This window comes from Centrocercus urophasianus, unplaced genomic scaffold, assembly GCF_019232065.1.
Source record: "Centrocercus urophasianus isolate 14NV4802_14NV808 unplaced genomic scaffold, USGS_Curo_1.0 seq_25, whole genome shotgun sequence".
In the NCBI taxonomy this organism is placed as follows: Eukaryota; Metazoa; Chordata; class Aves; order Galliformes; family Phasianidae; genus Centrocercus; species Centrocercus urophasianus.
The window spans coordinates 3126372-3143211 of NW_024884811.1; the positions used below are offsets into that span (position 1 = coordinate 3126372).

General features: G+C 35.7%; 1 protein-coding gene across 6 annotated transcripts in view; it reads left to right on the forward strand.

The window, feature by feature from the left end:
- Positions 1-16840, forward strand: part of POLK (DNA polymerase kappa) — a 32967-nt gene that overhangs the window by 1363 nt on the left and 14764 nt on the right. For 4 of the 6 annotated variants that reach the window (XM_042825819.1, XM_042825822.1, XM_042825818.1 and 1 more), the window contains exons 2-7: positions 8232-8410; positions 9690-9809; positions 12984-13136; positions 13481-13612; positions 14614-14767; positions 16179-16394. In XM_042825819.1, coding sequence (XP_042681753.1) covers positions 8273-8410; positions 9690-9809; positions 12984-13136; positions 13481-13612; positions 14614-14767; positions 16179-16394 — 913 coding nt within the window. In that variant the 5' untranslated portion in view covers positions 8232-8272. Of the gene's footprint in view, positions 1-5903; positions 6310-7920; positions 7972-8231; positions 8411-9689; positions 9810-12983; positions 13137-13480; positions 13613-14613; positions 14768-16178; positions 16395-16840 lie in introns of those variants that run through there. The other 2 variants (XM_042825821.1, XM_042825823.1) reach the window with 2 other exon arrangements.

Consider the following 16840-nt stretch of genomic DNA (forward strand, 5'->3'; position numbering starts at 1 on the left):
TTTTGAATATTTCTGGAGAAGGAGACTCCATAACCTCTCTTGGCAGCCTGTTCCACTGCTCCCTCACCATCACAATAAAGGAGTTTTTCTCCTATTTGGATGGAACTTCTGTTCCAGTTTGTGTCCCTTGTCCTGTTGCTGGGCACTGTTAAAAAGAGTGGCCACATCCACTTGTCTCTTGCTCTTTAGATATCTATTTGATAAGATCCTCTCTCAGTCTTGTCTTCTCCAGGCTGAACAGTCTCTGGTTTCTCAGCCTTTCCACATAGGGAAGATGCTCCAGGCTCCTAATCATCATAATGAAATTATCTTCTTGGTTTTTTCTCCATTTATATCTGCCACAACCTCCTGGAGTGTCTTATTTTTTACCTTTATTTCATTAGTTTTTGTTCTTTAATCATGTGTTGAGAATGTGAATAACCTGAATTAAATTAACTCTTCTCTGATATTCTAACCACCCTTTTGGTATATTACTCTCTGCCTATTACTTTTAGTGAGACCAAGTCACATCTACATTTCTGTGGTGCAATGGGAGTAGATATTCAAGGGAAGGATTTGGCACTGAGGACCTTAAGTTCATCCTGTATGTATTTTTAGAGGTTCTTCTTCTTACTAGCTCTAGTCTGGTCCCATGGCAGAATGTCCATTAGCAGATGGAATATGTCAAGCAATTAGTCTTATTGTTTAATTTATGAAGAATCTGATTTGTATGCTCCAAGGCCAACCTGTCATACAAAGCCGTGTAAAGTGAAGATGATCTATCTGATAGGCTGCTGTAGACCACACATTCATCTTTACCTCTTCCTGTGTCTTCTTCATAGAATCACAGAATCAAAGAATGATTTGGGTTGGAGGGGACCTTTAGTATCATCTAGTTCCATCCCCTTGTTATAGGCGGGGACACCTCCGTCTAGACCAGGATGCTCAAAGCCCCATCCAGCCTGGCCTTGAATGCTCACAGGGAGGAGGCATCCACAACCTTTTTGGGCAGCCTTCTTCAATGGGCATTTATTTTGTGCTTGATTACTGTAATCATAATTTCACCACAAACCCTTGTATCCAGTCTGTATTCCTCATTACTTAAAAATTGTAAGGACTCTACATTTCTGAAGATACTAGTCATAAGCATCACTAAATGAATAATTTTATGAATATCCAATTTTTCTTATTTTTATGCTTAATTTCCAGTGTTGTTATACTTTCAGCTGTACTGTCTTGATTGGTTGATAGAAAAGCACATTAATCTTTAGTATATAAATATTTTCTAGTATGTTCATGCTCATAGCTTAAGTTTAGGATTATTTTTCTTAAGGGATTCTTGAAGGAGCTTTAATTAAACATGACCATATTGCCTAGTAGCATAGGGTCCTGGGTATAAAAAATTCCTTCGTTATTTTCCTTTTGGCTTAAAGTAATCAAGCATTTTTTCAGTACTTTAGAAATTCAGGGAAACCTTGCTTAGAAACTCAAGGTGAATGTCTTTCAGTTTAGAATAACTTGTGAAACTGAGTAGAGGCAAGAGAAGGTACCATAGTTCTTTGTCTTTGGAATAGACTTTGAAGTTCTAAAGTCATGGGATTTTCTGAACAGAGCCATAGAGGAGCTGAAAGCAGGATTTGCAGCACTATTATACCGCATTTTGCCTGCAGAAAATTTATCATAAGTAGGTAATCCACTTGTTTCATTTTAGTTGGCTCTTTCTGTAAGGGAAGAATTATCCAAGTAGCTTAATGAATGGCATAACATACATAGTTTGACATCTTCCTTTCACGTAGCAGGCAGTCTCTTACCTGTTTGCTTTGCAGCGTGAATTTTCTTACTGCAGGCTTGGATTGTCTGTAATTTGTAAGTTGATGATTTCAGAAAAGACATGATTCTAGGATTCTGCTTCTAGAAAGCTAGTTCTGAGTATTTGGTTAGGATATAAGTTTTCAGAGAATGCTGGGACAGCTGCTACCTGAAAAATAGTCCCATTTGGCTGTCTCAGCATAAGCACTTGGAATTTTAATCGGCTTTTCTAGAAAAATAACATACTATTATCCATTGAGACAGAATAGCGAAATGGTAGTTTTGAACATTGCTAGTAGGGAACCCAGATAACTAATGTTGTGTATGCTCACATACTGAGAATACAATTGCACAGTTCTTCCTGCCAGTTCTATTATTTCGAATCTCTGCAGGATTAAAACTGACATGAGTCCTCTTTCTGGGGTCCGCTCAGTAACCATAACTCCGGTAACCATCACCCCCAGTGGCTGAAGAGAATTGAACTGATCGTTCAGAAGGACAGTCTGATGTGCTTGCTTGCACGTGTCTTTGTTGGTGGCTTCTTCTGCTGAGAAGCAAAGGCTTTCAAAGTGCAGGTGATATTTAAATCATTATCCAGGGAATGTGTTTTTACAAGGAAATAAGAATTAAGGAGCTTGTTAAATTTGACCCTGTCGCCCAGAATGTTTCATTGCCAAATGAATACTCAGTAAAGAGAGGTGCAGCAAAACTTTTCTTGATGGAAAAGATGTGATGCAAATGTTCCTGTTTAGGGTGCAATTCTTAGCTCACCCAAATAATAACAAAGTCAGGTAGAATGAAATCAAATGCACTGTTGGGGTATAACCTTTTAAACATCAGGGACATTAAAAATATCCTTGTAGTACTGAGTCTTTCTAGTTTGAGCATATGCTTGTTCTTGTCTTATAAATTCAAGAAATAAAGCAAAGTGTTTGTTGGTAACACATTTTTCACACAGCTTGGCTATATTGATGCAATAATTCTTGTACCCAGGCAGGTTAGCTGCGGTTTAGTTCTTTAGTAGTGGGTGCTGCCTCCAAACACTTACATGCAGAGCCTAGGTAAAGATATATCTGTACAGGAAGTGGAATAAGAAGTGTAGCTGCATGGCCACCTGTTCTATCTTAATTAGCATTTGGGGAAAAATCAAAGTGTTGTTGATTTAAAATGTTGATTTGAGTGAATTGTGGTCTTACTGAGAAGGTTTCTAGTTATTACTTATAGATCAGCTTTGTTCTGAGGTGGCCAGTGATGTGGTTTCCAGCAGTAATAATTTCCAGTCTAAGGGAGGCTATTGAAGGTTTGAGTTTGAGAGTAACTCTTGAATCAGTCTGTTTGGCTTGTTTGTTCTGCATTCTTTTTTCAGATTCTTCAGATTCTTCAATTCTTTTGTGTTCTTTTGTATTCTATTGTCAAAACAGTTACAAAAAAAAAGAGAAGGTGAGGCAATTGAACTTTTATAATTTGATTTCGTGTATAACTTGCTACTATACATTAGTATATTCTATATTTTACATTTATATACATTTTTGCAAAAAAGTGAATGAGTTTTCCTAAGTTCTGGAACAGTAACTGCTAATTAAATTAAGAGTATCCATTTCGTTACCCTGTTTTAATAGAGGAGGTTTCTAGCAACATTAAGCTTCAATTCCATCTTCAGTTGAAGTGGAAAGTAAATGCCAAAGGTGTTGTCTGTGACATTTATATTTTTCTCACTAGGCAGGGACACAAGTGTTTGTCTTTTGAGCATAGTGCAGTTCATACTACACTGCACTTGGTCTTAGTAAGAAGGCTGTAAAGTGATCCTTTATGGTCAGAATTGTATGAACTAAGTTATTCATCTCAGTTAGCTGTTTATTGTGCGTTCAGTGCTCTTCACAAGACTTCTATTAACATTTTGACCTTGTCACAGATATTAAGGATAGTATTTATTTTCTTCTAATACAGTCTGTGTCCAGTGTAAGGGCTCACAAAGTTAGTCCATCCCCTGTTCTTCATGTTTATACGTAGAGATATGTCAAAATGTCATCATTTTGTTTTTTCCTTTCTAAAATAAAATTAGAAGAGCTTGAGGAAATATCCAAAACATCTTAATCAAAAGAAAGTAGGAAATTTTTTGGGGACTATAATAAATGAGGCATCAGATTTTCATGAAATGTTGCTATTGCAACTTCAGCATATGTATATTTTTACATATTTTGTATATTTTTATGCCATAAATATTAGATTTAGACAATTTACGTATAAAAGGGGGATCCCTTCCATTTCCTTGGAGCTGTAAGGAGGATAAGCAGTTGTGTAACAGTACTTTTCATCTCATGCTTTGTTTCTTTTGTTGATGTGAGTGTCTGTGATAGCATAGATAACAGTTTTTCTTCACGAGAACAGTTACACAATTTACATTCATCAAATTATCATTTGGTTGGTATGACAGTTTCTGTTTCCAAGTTTTGCAAACAGCTGTCACTTCCTACTCCTAATGCTGCTTCTCAGCAAGTTGTTACACTATTAATAAAGGACAAAGTATTAACAATTTTGTGAATGTTATTGCTTTGCAAGATAAAGCTGTGTCCACAGAACTGAATATTTTAGAAATGTGGTTTTTTTTAATCTTTTTCTCACATTGTATTTTACTATATGAAAGTAATAAGAAGTGTTTTTAGGTTCTTACACTACACACAGAGTTTCTGTTACTTGAATTGCTGGGTATTTAGTGGATATGGACAGGAGGAATAGTGCAGCTCACAAATATAACCTGTCTCCTTCAGGCTACTTCATGCAAACAGATGCTGAATATGAATACAGGTAGAAGCACTTGAAATGAAACAATTTCTATCTGTTACTTGCTCTTTTGGTGTCAGTCTAACCTTTTTATTCAATTGAGTTTCTGTGCTTGCTTCTAGAAGAGTTTCATTAGTGTTTTAGGTTTTTTTTTTTCCATTTAGAAGCATTCCAGACTTCTAACAATGCTTCCTACACAGTAATGATGTTCTGTGGTTCCTCTCCACCTTTCTATTTTGCCATTACCAATTGGCAGTTAGTGTTCAAGTCTTCTTTATCTTCAGATGCCCTTTCAGTAGCAGTTGAAAAGTTATTTCTTCTAAATAGAGATGATTCTACTGCTCCACATGCCCATCTCCAAATAACAATAATAGAACAGTGTTTAACTGTAGACTACCTTCACAGACCTCTGATTTCATACCCTTCTTTCTTGCTGTGACAGAAATTTAACGTCCTCTAATGGAAACAGCGCAGTCTTGTAGCAGATTCTTGAGATGACAGCATGCCACAAATATGTCACAAATCTGTCACTCCTTGCCTAGTCAGTTCTAAACTAGTGTTTCATTAGTCTGAATTTTTACCCTCTTCTTCAACGTGTTTTAGCTAAAACACAAGGCACCACAAGCTGACTGCCCTCTCCAGGTCAGTTTTCCATGGAGACCGTTTTCCATGGTGACCATAAACTTCTATACTGACGTTTTATTAACATTTTGTACAGTGCTTCAAATGGTGCTTCTCCTGCATTTCCTTTAAAAGTTGTCATTACTGCAGATGATCCACTGAGTGTTTCGTCTGACAGTGCTTTATCTGTTGTTCTATTGTAGCTTCTGTGATGCATTTAAATATGCTAAATATTTAACGTATTTTCAGACCTCTTATTCTGATAGACTCCAAGCTCTGTTCATGTCTCTCCTCTATGTATTTAAGCTTCTGTGGAGAATTGATGTCATGTTTTCATTGAAAAGAAGACTGAGAGGGGACCTGATCCAGGTCTATAAATATCTGAGGTGTGGGGGGCAGAATGGCGAGGCCGGACTCTTTTCAGTGGTGAGTGGAGACAGGACAAGGGGAAACGGCCGGAAACTGCAGCATAGGAAGTTCTGCACAAATGTGCACAAGAACTTCTTTACAGTGAGGTGACGGAGCACTGGAACAGGCTGCCCAGGGAGGTGGTGGAGTCTCCTTCTCTGGAGATGTTCAAGACCTGCCTGGATGCCTGCCTGTGCGACCTGCTGTAGGGAACCTGCTTTGGCAGGGGGTTGGACTCGATGATCTCTGGAGGTCCCTTCCAACCCCTACAATTCTGTGATTCTGTGGTTCATGTCTTCAGATAAGTGTTTTCTTTATTCCAGCTAAGGCATTACTTTATACATTTTGTTTTCTGTCACTGTTGATGTATTATTGGTATGCACAAGAGCATGAGAAAGTAAAATACACTAGGAGACTGGCATTTCTGAGACTTTTTCAAAACTGTTTTATCATTGTGGCGTTTTGTTCTGATTGGATATATAGCAATGTGGGAGGGAAGGACTTCAAGGTAAACACACGAGTTAGTGTTTAAAGCCCTTGCTATAAAGGTGAGGCTTTATGAATGAAGAGGAGAAAGATTTGTACGTGCTAGGGGTAAAGAGACTTTTTCAGAGGTATGGGACCAGAGTCTGGAATGGGAAGCAGTAGCTGTGTTCATGCCAAGTTCTTGAAGAGAAGCAGTGATAAAAGAACCAGGGGAAGTAAGGAAAGGTAATTTACCCTGAGGAAAGTGTTCATTTGCAATTATGCCCACTGCTTACCATAGATTGAAAGTAATGCTGGAAATACTGAGTAGCTAATTGAAGTGGCATGAACTCAAGATGAAACTTGGAACTGAAGTATGCAATGCAGGTTTTTGTTTTTTTTTCCCTTTTGGCTTTTGTCTAGCAGTCCTGTTACAGGCTCCGGTAAGTGGAAGATTAATGACAGTGTTTGTCATTGTAGTCTTTTGTTTGATAGACACACACTAGAGCTATGAAGCCTTTCCCAATCCCGGCTGACTGTTCAGTAGCACTATAGCTACAGCAGTGCCAAGAGCTGGAATCTCTATCTGTATCTCCAAGTACTTTCTATTCCTTGAAATGCAACAAGCAGTATAAACAAATACAACGTTACTTAGCTGGTCTTGTGTCTTTGGAAAGTGTCATACAAAACAATCTGAATTGGTAGAAAGTGATTAAAAATTGGATATTTGTGGCAGAACTTTTAAAATGTGTGGCTTTACTTCTAATTTCATTTGAGTAGTGTATTTCAGGAGGTGACTGTCATGAACATAACAACACTGCACCACTAATGTAAAATAAGTCACCCATGTGGTTCTTTTATCACACACACACACACACACACACACACACAAAATAGCTTTAAACTGAAAAATGCATAATAACATTTTTCAGTATGGTCGATAGTGAGTTCCACATACGTCCTTCAGTAGTTAAAGCAGCATTTAAAAATACCTTCTAGAAAAAATGTAACACTCTTAGATTTATGTAGTTTATGGCTGTGTTTAACAGAGCTGCTGTAAGAGCCTGAAAGGATGTGACTTCTAGCAGGAAGGGCTCGTGTCACAGGGAGCAGCTTGAAGGGGAAGTTTAGGAGCGAACATTCTTCCTGCATGAAAGTAAAGCTGAAACTATTCATTAGTCAACAGCTTAGGATAGGAAGAAAGTACTTCTGTATGCTTTTCCAGTAACAAAGTTGCATTCTATTTTTCAACCCAATATCAGTCTTGGATCCTGCATGTTTTAATCTGGTAGAAATGCGACCACAAGATTGTGCTCCAGAAGGCAGCTTTTGTTTGTTCAGTTTAAGATCAGCTTTTTATCTAAACAGTGTATGTAGATGGAAAAGTTCAGCTGTTCACTTTTGTAAGGCATAAGGGAAGATGTCACGTATCAGAAGTACCTGTGCATGTAAGAAATTACATATGGCAGCAATTGAGTAGTAAAAGTTTGGTATGCTCTGTTAGTTGGATGCTATGGCTCTATGAATTAATGGAGAAAAAGAATGCAGGAATTTTTCCCTGAAGTAAACAATGAAGATTTATTCAAAGTTATTAATTGAAGCCGTCTGTTTTTCAAAAGATGAGCTGTAATTCAAGCAGAAGTTTTGAAGTTGAGCTAGAAATTACTGGGAAAATTTATATGGCACACCTCAAGCAGGAATGAGGACTAAATGAATGATGATCTTCCACAATTTAAAATCATTATGTTTTTTTTGTTTGTTTGTTTGTTTGCTTTTGGAAAGTAATGCAGCTTACTGTGTTTGAGATATTACTGTTTGTTCTGATGGGATTGCATACAGGGATAAGTCTCATGTGTGTGACATGAGATGCTAACCTTTACTGAAGCTGATGAAGCACAATTATTTCTGGTAAGGGGACTTTTGAAAGTCTGTTTTTTAGTTCTAAAGAAGTAAAACCTTATTGTTTCCAAAGACTGATAATGGCTTTATTTGGTGATTATGGAAGGTCAGCCACTTTACACAAATATGTCTTCGTATTTGTGATGTATGTGTTGTTTTCATGAACAAATACACAGCAAATGAGTTCTACAAATTACTTTTGTATTGTTCAGCTGGAACTTAGAAACAAGTACATAACTTAAATTCTTTTTTTCTTTTTTTCTTTCCAGGTACTAAATCTCAGGAAAGATATTGGTCTTCAGAAAGTACTATGGACAACGGGAAAAATGCTGATAACAGCTCTTATAATGGTGGAGCTCTGCTTAGAATGGGCCTCAATGATAACAAAGCTGGAATGCAAGGTTTGGATAAAGAGAAAATTAATAAAATCATCATGGAAGCTTCCAAGGTTGGTTTGAATGTATTTGTTTATTTATTTTTCCTTGCCAGCATTTCTACTCATATCTCCTTTCCCATAATAGATAAAGTTGATGTGAATGGATTTTTAATGTTTTCAGTAGAATTCCTTTGTCCTTTCCTTTTTGTCCTTTGTCTCAACTGATTCTTGAGAGGGGTGGCTAGTAGCATGCAGTTTTGTGCCAAAGATACACAAAAGAAATCACACCTCTACAAAGCACTGGAATATTAGTCCTCTTACTTTTTTCTTAAAGGGCTGGCAGATGCGACTATACGGGGATAACACTTCATTCAGGCAGCTCTATATTTTTTTTCTTTTCCTTTCGTGAATGTTTATTTCATTTGATGTTGCTATATCCCAAAGTTATTTGCATAATATTTTTGCTCAGGAATTTGTGTGTCACTCTATTATGTCCAAACCATACCAAGCTTACCACAGTGGTAAGAAAGTGTTTTTTGTTGGTGCTTTACACACTCTGGGGTAAACTCAGGGATGGGGAACGTGCTAGAAAAAGCATTTATTTAGCAAGCATACTTTACTTGTGTTTCCACTTCAACAGTACTTTATGTAGTGTTAAGACTCTTGTTGATATAGATGTTTCCTCTCCTTATTGTGTCCATTATTTCTTGAAAAGTTAGCTCTTTGTCAGAAATATGTTCATAATTACATATGGAGAAGTTATTTCTCAGGGACAGTTACTGTTTAATCACCTGTGTTGAAATGGAATGAACTGTGAAAAGGGCTTTCAAAACCAATAATAGGTTTCTTTGTATTAGGATACATTTCTGTAAGTAAAGCAGGAGAATGTAATGCCATGTATGAATCAAGAAATCTGAAAATAAGCTTTTATTCTTTCTGAAACTTTCCTTCTTTTTTAGTTCTTTCAAAATTAAACTTACAAACTCTATCCACAGTTCTGCTATGGTAAGATTTTACATAATTTCAACTTTGAAATACTGCAGGGGATCTCAGAGAAGAACTTCTTCAATAAGTCTTAAATACTGGGCAGTTCTTCATCCTAACATTTTCTTATTGAATTCTTTCAGCAAGAGTTAACAAGTCATGCTTGATTGCTGAGGGGAAAAAAGATGATGTGTATGTCTGATATTGAAAGAAAACATCAATCTCTCTTGTTTATCAGCTGTCTGAAAATCCAAAGTATTCATTACTGTGTTTCACACTTTCTATATTTAAAGATCAAATTTTTACTTTACTAGATGAAAAGACAAATTAAAACCTTACATTACAGTTTTTTGTAATTTTCTTCCAGGGCTCCAAATTTTTTGAAAATGAGCTCAAAAAAGATCAACAGGTTAACCAACGAATTGAGAAAATGATGCAGCTTAAGGAGAAAATTACACAACAACAGCTATTGAAAGCACGGTTACAGGTACTCATCCTGTACATTTTTATTTTATTTTACTTTATTTTATTTTATTTTATTTTATTTTGAGAAGATGATGCATAAACTTTTCAATGGGATTTAATTTGCTGCATTAAATTTTGTTGATAAGCACAGCATTAGATACTGTTTACATATCAGTCATGCAAGTAAATTTTGTACAGTGATTTAAGGATGTAAGTGTAATAAAACATTCCTAGAAAAAGATTAAGTAAGTTTTAAAACATACATGATTTTTAAATTTTTTTTTAATTAGAATTCTTCATTCTCGTCCTTCTAAATCCAGACAGTTTGAAGGGATATCATTATGGTTTCTGGAACAGCTTTATTAAGTACTTAGTTAATAAATAAAATAGCATTCTTCAGTTTTAGAAAATATGTATTTTTGTGTTAATGACACTCAATGAAATGAAGATGGTCAGAGCTTTCAGCTCCTTCCGGTTAACATATTCTTTATTTGTGCTTTGTAATGGAAGGTAAGAAGTCAGATGAAATACATGTGTCTTAAACTAGAAGGATGGAGGGACTATTATTCTTTTCATATGCTAATAGTAGATAACAATATCCTAAATCGTTCTCTGTGGTAGATACTGTTAGAAGAAAACTACAACAGGTTGCACACTACATTCGTAGACAGGCATAATTAAAGTTACTTGTAGTGGCTTAATTCACTTCCTTTCTGATTTGTACTGTGATTCAGTCTTTAATTACATGATTGCATGCCGTTTTTCTCTAATAGGATTCCTGTTTCATTCAGTGTGCAGTACAGACACAGTTCAGTGAGTGAGCAATTATTTACTGTTGTCCTCATTGCTCAGTGGATGGCCCCAAGGCTTATTTGTTCTACACTAGACTAATCCAGCTTTAAATGTAGAATTACTGTCTTCTTCATAGGCTTTTCTGTGTTGTACACTACGTGTTGAAAATTCTTTAAATTATTCTTGCAAAACTCCAGCAAAGTAGTGTGATATTTTTATTTTGTAGATGAGAAGCTGAGGTATATTTCCTGAGCTGTTTTCTCAACCTTCAGTGTCTGAGGTCACCTTTGTCCTACATTAGTTCCTTAATCTGTGTAGTACTTAATCAGCTTCTCTAAATTTTTCAGATACAGGTATACCTAAGTCTCATTATCATCTTTAGCTTTCTTCCTATCGCTTTCTTTATTTCAGTCACACTCTTCATTTCAATACTGCCTTCCTGAAATACTGTGAAAGAACTTGTTCTCCTAGAATGTGTAACTAGGAGATGTTTTGGAATTACAGACATATACATATATTTGGAAATATATGCATATATCTGCATGCATGCTGCAAGTTTTCATCTTCAAGTTAAGTCTTGTTTGTAGGGTGCTTAGAGACTGAGATACAGCTTCCTAAGCTGGCAATCTGTACAGGATCTCTAATGTAAAATCAAAGCAATAAAAAAAATTTCTCACTTACTGATTTGTTGGACAAAATCTGGGTTATATCCTGGAAACAGTAGCATAAATGAATGTTTTAATATCTTAATTTGATTATGCAGTTTAAGATAGGAATTGTGTGTCTTGCATATTTTATGTTCTTCAACAATGTAAGAAACTTTTTTTTCCCATGTGTTGCATTATGTAAATAGCTAGTAAATAGTGAATAGTAAATAGTAAATAGCCTGCATTAACTTTTAGTTGGGCCCTTAATTTCTCTAAACTAGTATGTTTAGCCTTGGGAGCATACTGTATTCTTCTGTATGGAATAGCCTACCTTGAGGTCCTGTTTCACCTCTACAGCGAAGGTGGAACAAAGAAGAGAAAAGACTAAGTAAGTCATTATTCAGCAATTTGTTCGGGACATTCAAAGCCGTTTGTCTTTGTTCAAGTATCTTCAGCCTCAAAGGCTGAGATTTTAGATTAGTTTTTCGTTTATTTTATTAAGTAGCTCTGTGAGGGGAAAAAAAAGAGCAACAAAGAACAACTCTTGCAGTGACTGGGCAAATTGCACATAACTGTTCCTTTTCAAGACCGTAAAATCATTACAGTTGAGCCAGAGACATTTCTGTGATGGTACCTTGATTTCACGAATGTTTGTGAACGTCCTTGTTCTTTACACACAGAGTGAAACTTCTGCTCCTTTTCACTACATGCATTTCTTGAGCTCTAATGTGTGTGAAGCTCACTGTTTCTTTTCTAATCGCAACAACTTTTTGTTTGTGTAAATAGAGGTTAGCATAGTCATTAGTATGATTAGGCGATCATAGTTTGATAGCACTTCCTTTGTTCTCCTTTTTTGATGTTTTCTCTTTTGCTTCTAGACTGTTGTATGGTAATGACAACATAGTCACCTTAAGTCAGTAGGTCTTAAAAATTCTCTATTAAGTAATCACTCATACTTTCTAGTGACACGCACTTCATACTGCATTTGTAGTTGAATGATATTTCAGAAACAAGCACAAAGTCTCCAGCTCTCTCAATAAAAGAATGCAAATAAATTAAGAAAAACAATTCAAAGTATTTTTGTGGAGAAACCTATGTCTGACTGATTCAGAACACTGGGGGACTGATCAAACCCACAATCTACTTGTAGGAGAAAAATCTTTAACTCCTGAAGAGAAACAAAGTACTTTCTAACTCTTTTCTATGTACAATCTTTAAAAGTTGCCATACTGTTCTGCTTGCAGTCCAGCCTTTTAATACATATTCCTGTAACAATAGCTGAAGAATTTTACAAAGGTATTAACAGCAGCTTTCTTTGCAGTAAATGAAACTGTCTGAGACCTTGTTTCTCACAAAGTAAGATTGACTGTACTGCCTTTTGAGTTGCTGGTCTTTTTTCATGTGAAAAATTTGAGCCAATTCCCTGAAGAGTGATAGGTTCAGCTAGGTGTATTGGAAATTCACATTCTATTAATGTATTTTCATCTGTTTGTTTATTTTTTAAATAATGTCTGTGACAGTAGCTGAAGCAGCATCTTCATCCCAGTTACTGTCTGAATTTGTTTTTTTTTCCCACTGGTGAGGAGTTTGTTGCTTTTTGTACCATTTGCTCTAGCAGTGTTTTAGGCAAGTGTCACCAGAAACGTGTTTTTTTTCTTAAACAGCATGCCATATACATCAAAATTATTGAAATCGTGTGTACTTTTGAACTTCTGCAAGGTTAACAGTTTTTTTAATTATTACTTTATTTTGTTCAGGTGGACAAACTTGTGATGGAGCTGGAACAGAGTCGCAACCTTAGTTGTACTATTGTACACATTGACATGGATGCCTTCTATGCAGCTGTGGAAATGAGAGACAATCCAGAGCTGAAGGAAAAGCCTATTGCAGTGGGATCAATGAGTATGTTGGTAAGACCAAATGTCAAGCTAATATAGAAATTAATTGCATTAATCTAAAAATGTGATAAAATGTACAATAATAGCATATAATAAAGAGAAGTTTCATGACTTTCTGGAAAAAATAACAAGAATGGTAGAGGAAGTGTCTATTCTAGACCACGTTAACCTGAACTTTGTTTTTCAGTAGAAAGTGTAATAATGAAAGGGTGTGAACAGACCAGAGAGGGGAAAAGAATGTGTTATTTTCATCCTATTCACTCTTTTCTGTGTGCATGATCAGAATTTGATTTAACATTAAGTGTCATTGAGTAAACCTTGATTACCAAATATTAAACTTCTTCTCTTCTTCCAAGTCCACCTCAAACTACCACGCTAGGAGATTTGGTGTACGTGCAGCCATGCCCGGATTTATTGCCAAAAAGCTGTGTCCACATCTAACTATAGTACCGTTAAACTTTGAAAAATACAGAAAAGTGAGTAAAGAGGTAAGTCTGGAAAAATGAAAAATATTCTAACTAAAGATGGGTGTACTTTGTTTTAGACTTTATCAGTTTTAGATAATGAAATGTGGCAGCATAAATGTTACATTAGAATATGTTTGAACCTGTTTAGAATCTTGGATTTCGCAACACATATACCTCATTTGTTGTTTGATGGTAGTAAAGTATTAAAAGTTACAGTTGTTTTGGTTTTATATTTGTGATTTTTTTGAGATTTGGATTTATTTTGCTTTGTTAGTAAAAACTGAGCAGTGAATCTTATCATTAATTGTTTAAGGGAAGATGAGATGCATATGATCAAATATTGTGATTCCTAATAATTGGAGCTAAACTTATAAAATATAATGCAGTCAAATTTTCCTTCTTGCTAAAAAATAAAAAATAATAATAAAAGGGAGGGAAGGGGTGAAGAGAAGCAGTAAAATGAGAGATTTTATTTGTCCTATTAATTTAATATATTGTTTTGGAGGATGCACTCAAAATTAATCATTTTGGGGTAAGGTTTGCTAGTGGCTCTGACTGGAGCTCTTAAACTGCTGCTACACCAAATTGTTTGACTATGATTTAAAATGTGGGCTTTTCTTATGCTTTGCCTATCTGATGTCTGACAGACAGTGCAGATAGATAGACCAGCTAACGTGCTCCTTCTCAACTTCTGTCAGTTTCCTGGACTCCCAGAGTTTTGTTCAATTACTTACCGTAGTGACTGTGAACCTAATGCCAATGGAGTGCTTATTCACCGAGCTTAGTGACCTGTACAGTAAAACACCATTTCAGAACCACTTTTCTTGCTCAATATTGATGTCTTGGTACTTGGGAGAAGTAGTGCTATAATTTTGTAATATCAAAAAATTATTTGCTCTATAAATGTCTTTAATGGTGAATGGTCATCTTGAGTTTTCAGAGTATGTTTGTTCACCTAATGATTGTTCATCAAGATCTGTTTTTACAGCAAAGATTTAAACTTTCTCTATACATTCATGAAGGTTAAAGAGATACTGGCTGAATATGATCCCCATTTTATGCCTATGGGCCTAGATGAAGCCTACCTGAATGTAACAGAACACTTGGAGGAAAGATTGCACTGGCCTGAAGATAAAAGAAGATACTTTTTGAACACAGAAAACACTACAGATAAAAGTAAGCAAAGTACTCTCTTCTTTTGCTTATACCGTATACTTCAGAAAAGCAGCTCCCATGGGAAGTGCACATATCTAAGTGCATCCTTTGTAATTCTTTATGCTATCTACCTCTGATTTCTTAGGTTATAAGTTCACTTTCTCTACAAAAGCCGTGCTGATGGCAGTTAGTATTTAGAGATGTAGATTTTTAACTTGTGAGTACATATGTGTGAAAAGTGGTGACAGGTTTACCATACCCAGTTGCATGTTTTAGCTACGTATTTTGTCTTTACAATTCAAAACTGTAATTTTGCAAATAAATAGTAATAATCTTGTGACCTAAGGAAGTATAGAATAAATAAATAAATAGATTGTTCTAAAGATTATTTACAATTTGCTGAAGTGTTTCCTAGAATGAAATACTGCAATGAGTTCTGTACATCAGAAATGTGAGAAATTATCTGCAAAGCAGACATGTATAAGCTCTATTAAGATGATTTTGCAAGACTAGAACTCTTCAAAGAAATATGGTAATGCTACAGAAATATGGTAATGCTTAAAGATATGTCTGGATTTCACATGGCTCTAGAAGGTGGAGTTCGATCCACACCCACAACTGTGAAACCAATTAGGAATAGTAAAAAAGGAGTCAAGTAAATGGTTGATTGAAGTGCAAAGTGGATAGCTTGTACTATTATATTAAAAAATTATCCAAATAGCTATTAAGAGAATAACGAAAGAAGCTGTACTGAAAAACATTAGTAGATGAGAAGAAAACAAACTGGCATTGTCTATGCAAATTAAATACCACTAATATGTAATCATGTGTCTCTTCATACTTATCTGCTGTTTTCTTTTCCTACCGTGTGCAGCACTGAGAATGTGAAAGTGTAATAGAAAAGTTTGTATTCAGACAAAGGGCTGCTGTCATTCCTAGTTCTATGATGACTGAAGCTGAAGATTTGAAACTTACCAGATTGGCTATTCTAGAACCAGAAATTTTGCATTATCCTAGTATCATTAGAAAATATTGAGGGGAAAAAAAAGCACAGAAGATTTTAATTCCCATGAAAAAAGGGAACATCTGGGCTTCTCTATGATATGAAACACAAGTAATGCCACAGTGTTTGTGTTTTTCTGCTATCACAGCACCAGGCATTAAACCTTAGTGCTTTTCTGGAAGTGAAGCCCAGTCTCCTAGCCATTTCTAATCTCAGCCAAGTATAATCTTACAAAGAATAAAACAATTGTGACTCTCCTTTCTTCAAATGAAAATGCAATGTAATCATTCTGGCTAAATAAGCATACATTTCTGTTAAACAGAAAGAACAGAATTGCTAATAAACTATTTTTCTCTACTGCAGAGGAAAATTAATGAAATAGATGCTGTATATATATTGATTAATTGCTTGTGTATTTATCTGATACAGATAAAGAGGATATAAGCATATCTGGCAGACTGAATATAGATGGATACTCTTCTTCACCAGAGCTGTTTGAAGATGGCACATCTGTAATGGATGATCACTCTGGACAAAGATATCAGTCACTGAAAAATGTAGTTGTGTTTGGAACCTCTGCAGAAGAAGCTGTGAAGGAAATTCGCTTCAGGATTGAGCAGAAAACTCAACTGACTGCTAGTGCAGGTATTCAAACACATAAATAATAATCCTTTGTGTTTCCATAGTGTGTTGTACACTAATCTCAGGGGATGTTACAGGCTTAAGAAATAAGTATTGCCACAGCATTCTCGTGCTGCAAAGAAATATGCCTCTTTTGCAATTCTGTAAAAACTGTCTTTCAGGTCATTAGTGAAACCTTATATGTATCAAAGCCATTCCTCTATTTTTTAAATCATGTAAGTAGTTCTTTATGCTTCTTTTGTCTTGAAATGGAAGTAGTGTAGAGACAGGACAAGGGGAAATGGCCTCAAGTTGCACCAGGGTAAGTTTAGGCTGGATATCAGGAAACACTTCTTTACAGAAAGGGTTGTTAAGCACTGGAATAGGCTCTTCAGAGGGGTGGTTGAGTCACCATCTCTGGTTATGTTTAAAAAACTATTTGGATGTGGTGCTCAGGGACATGATTTAGC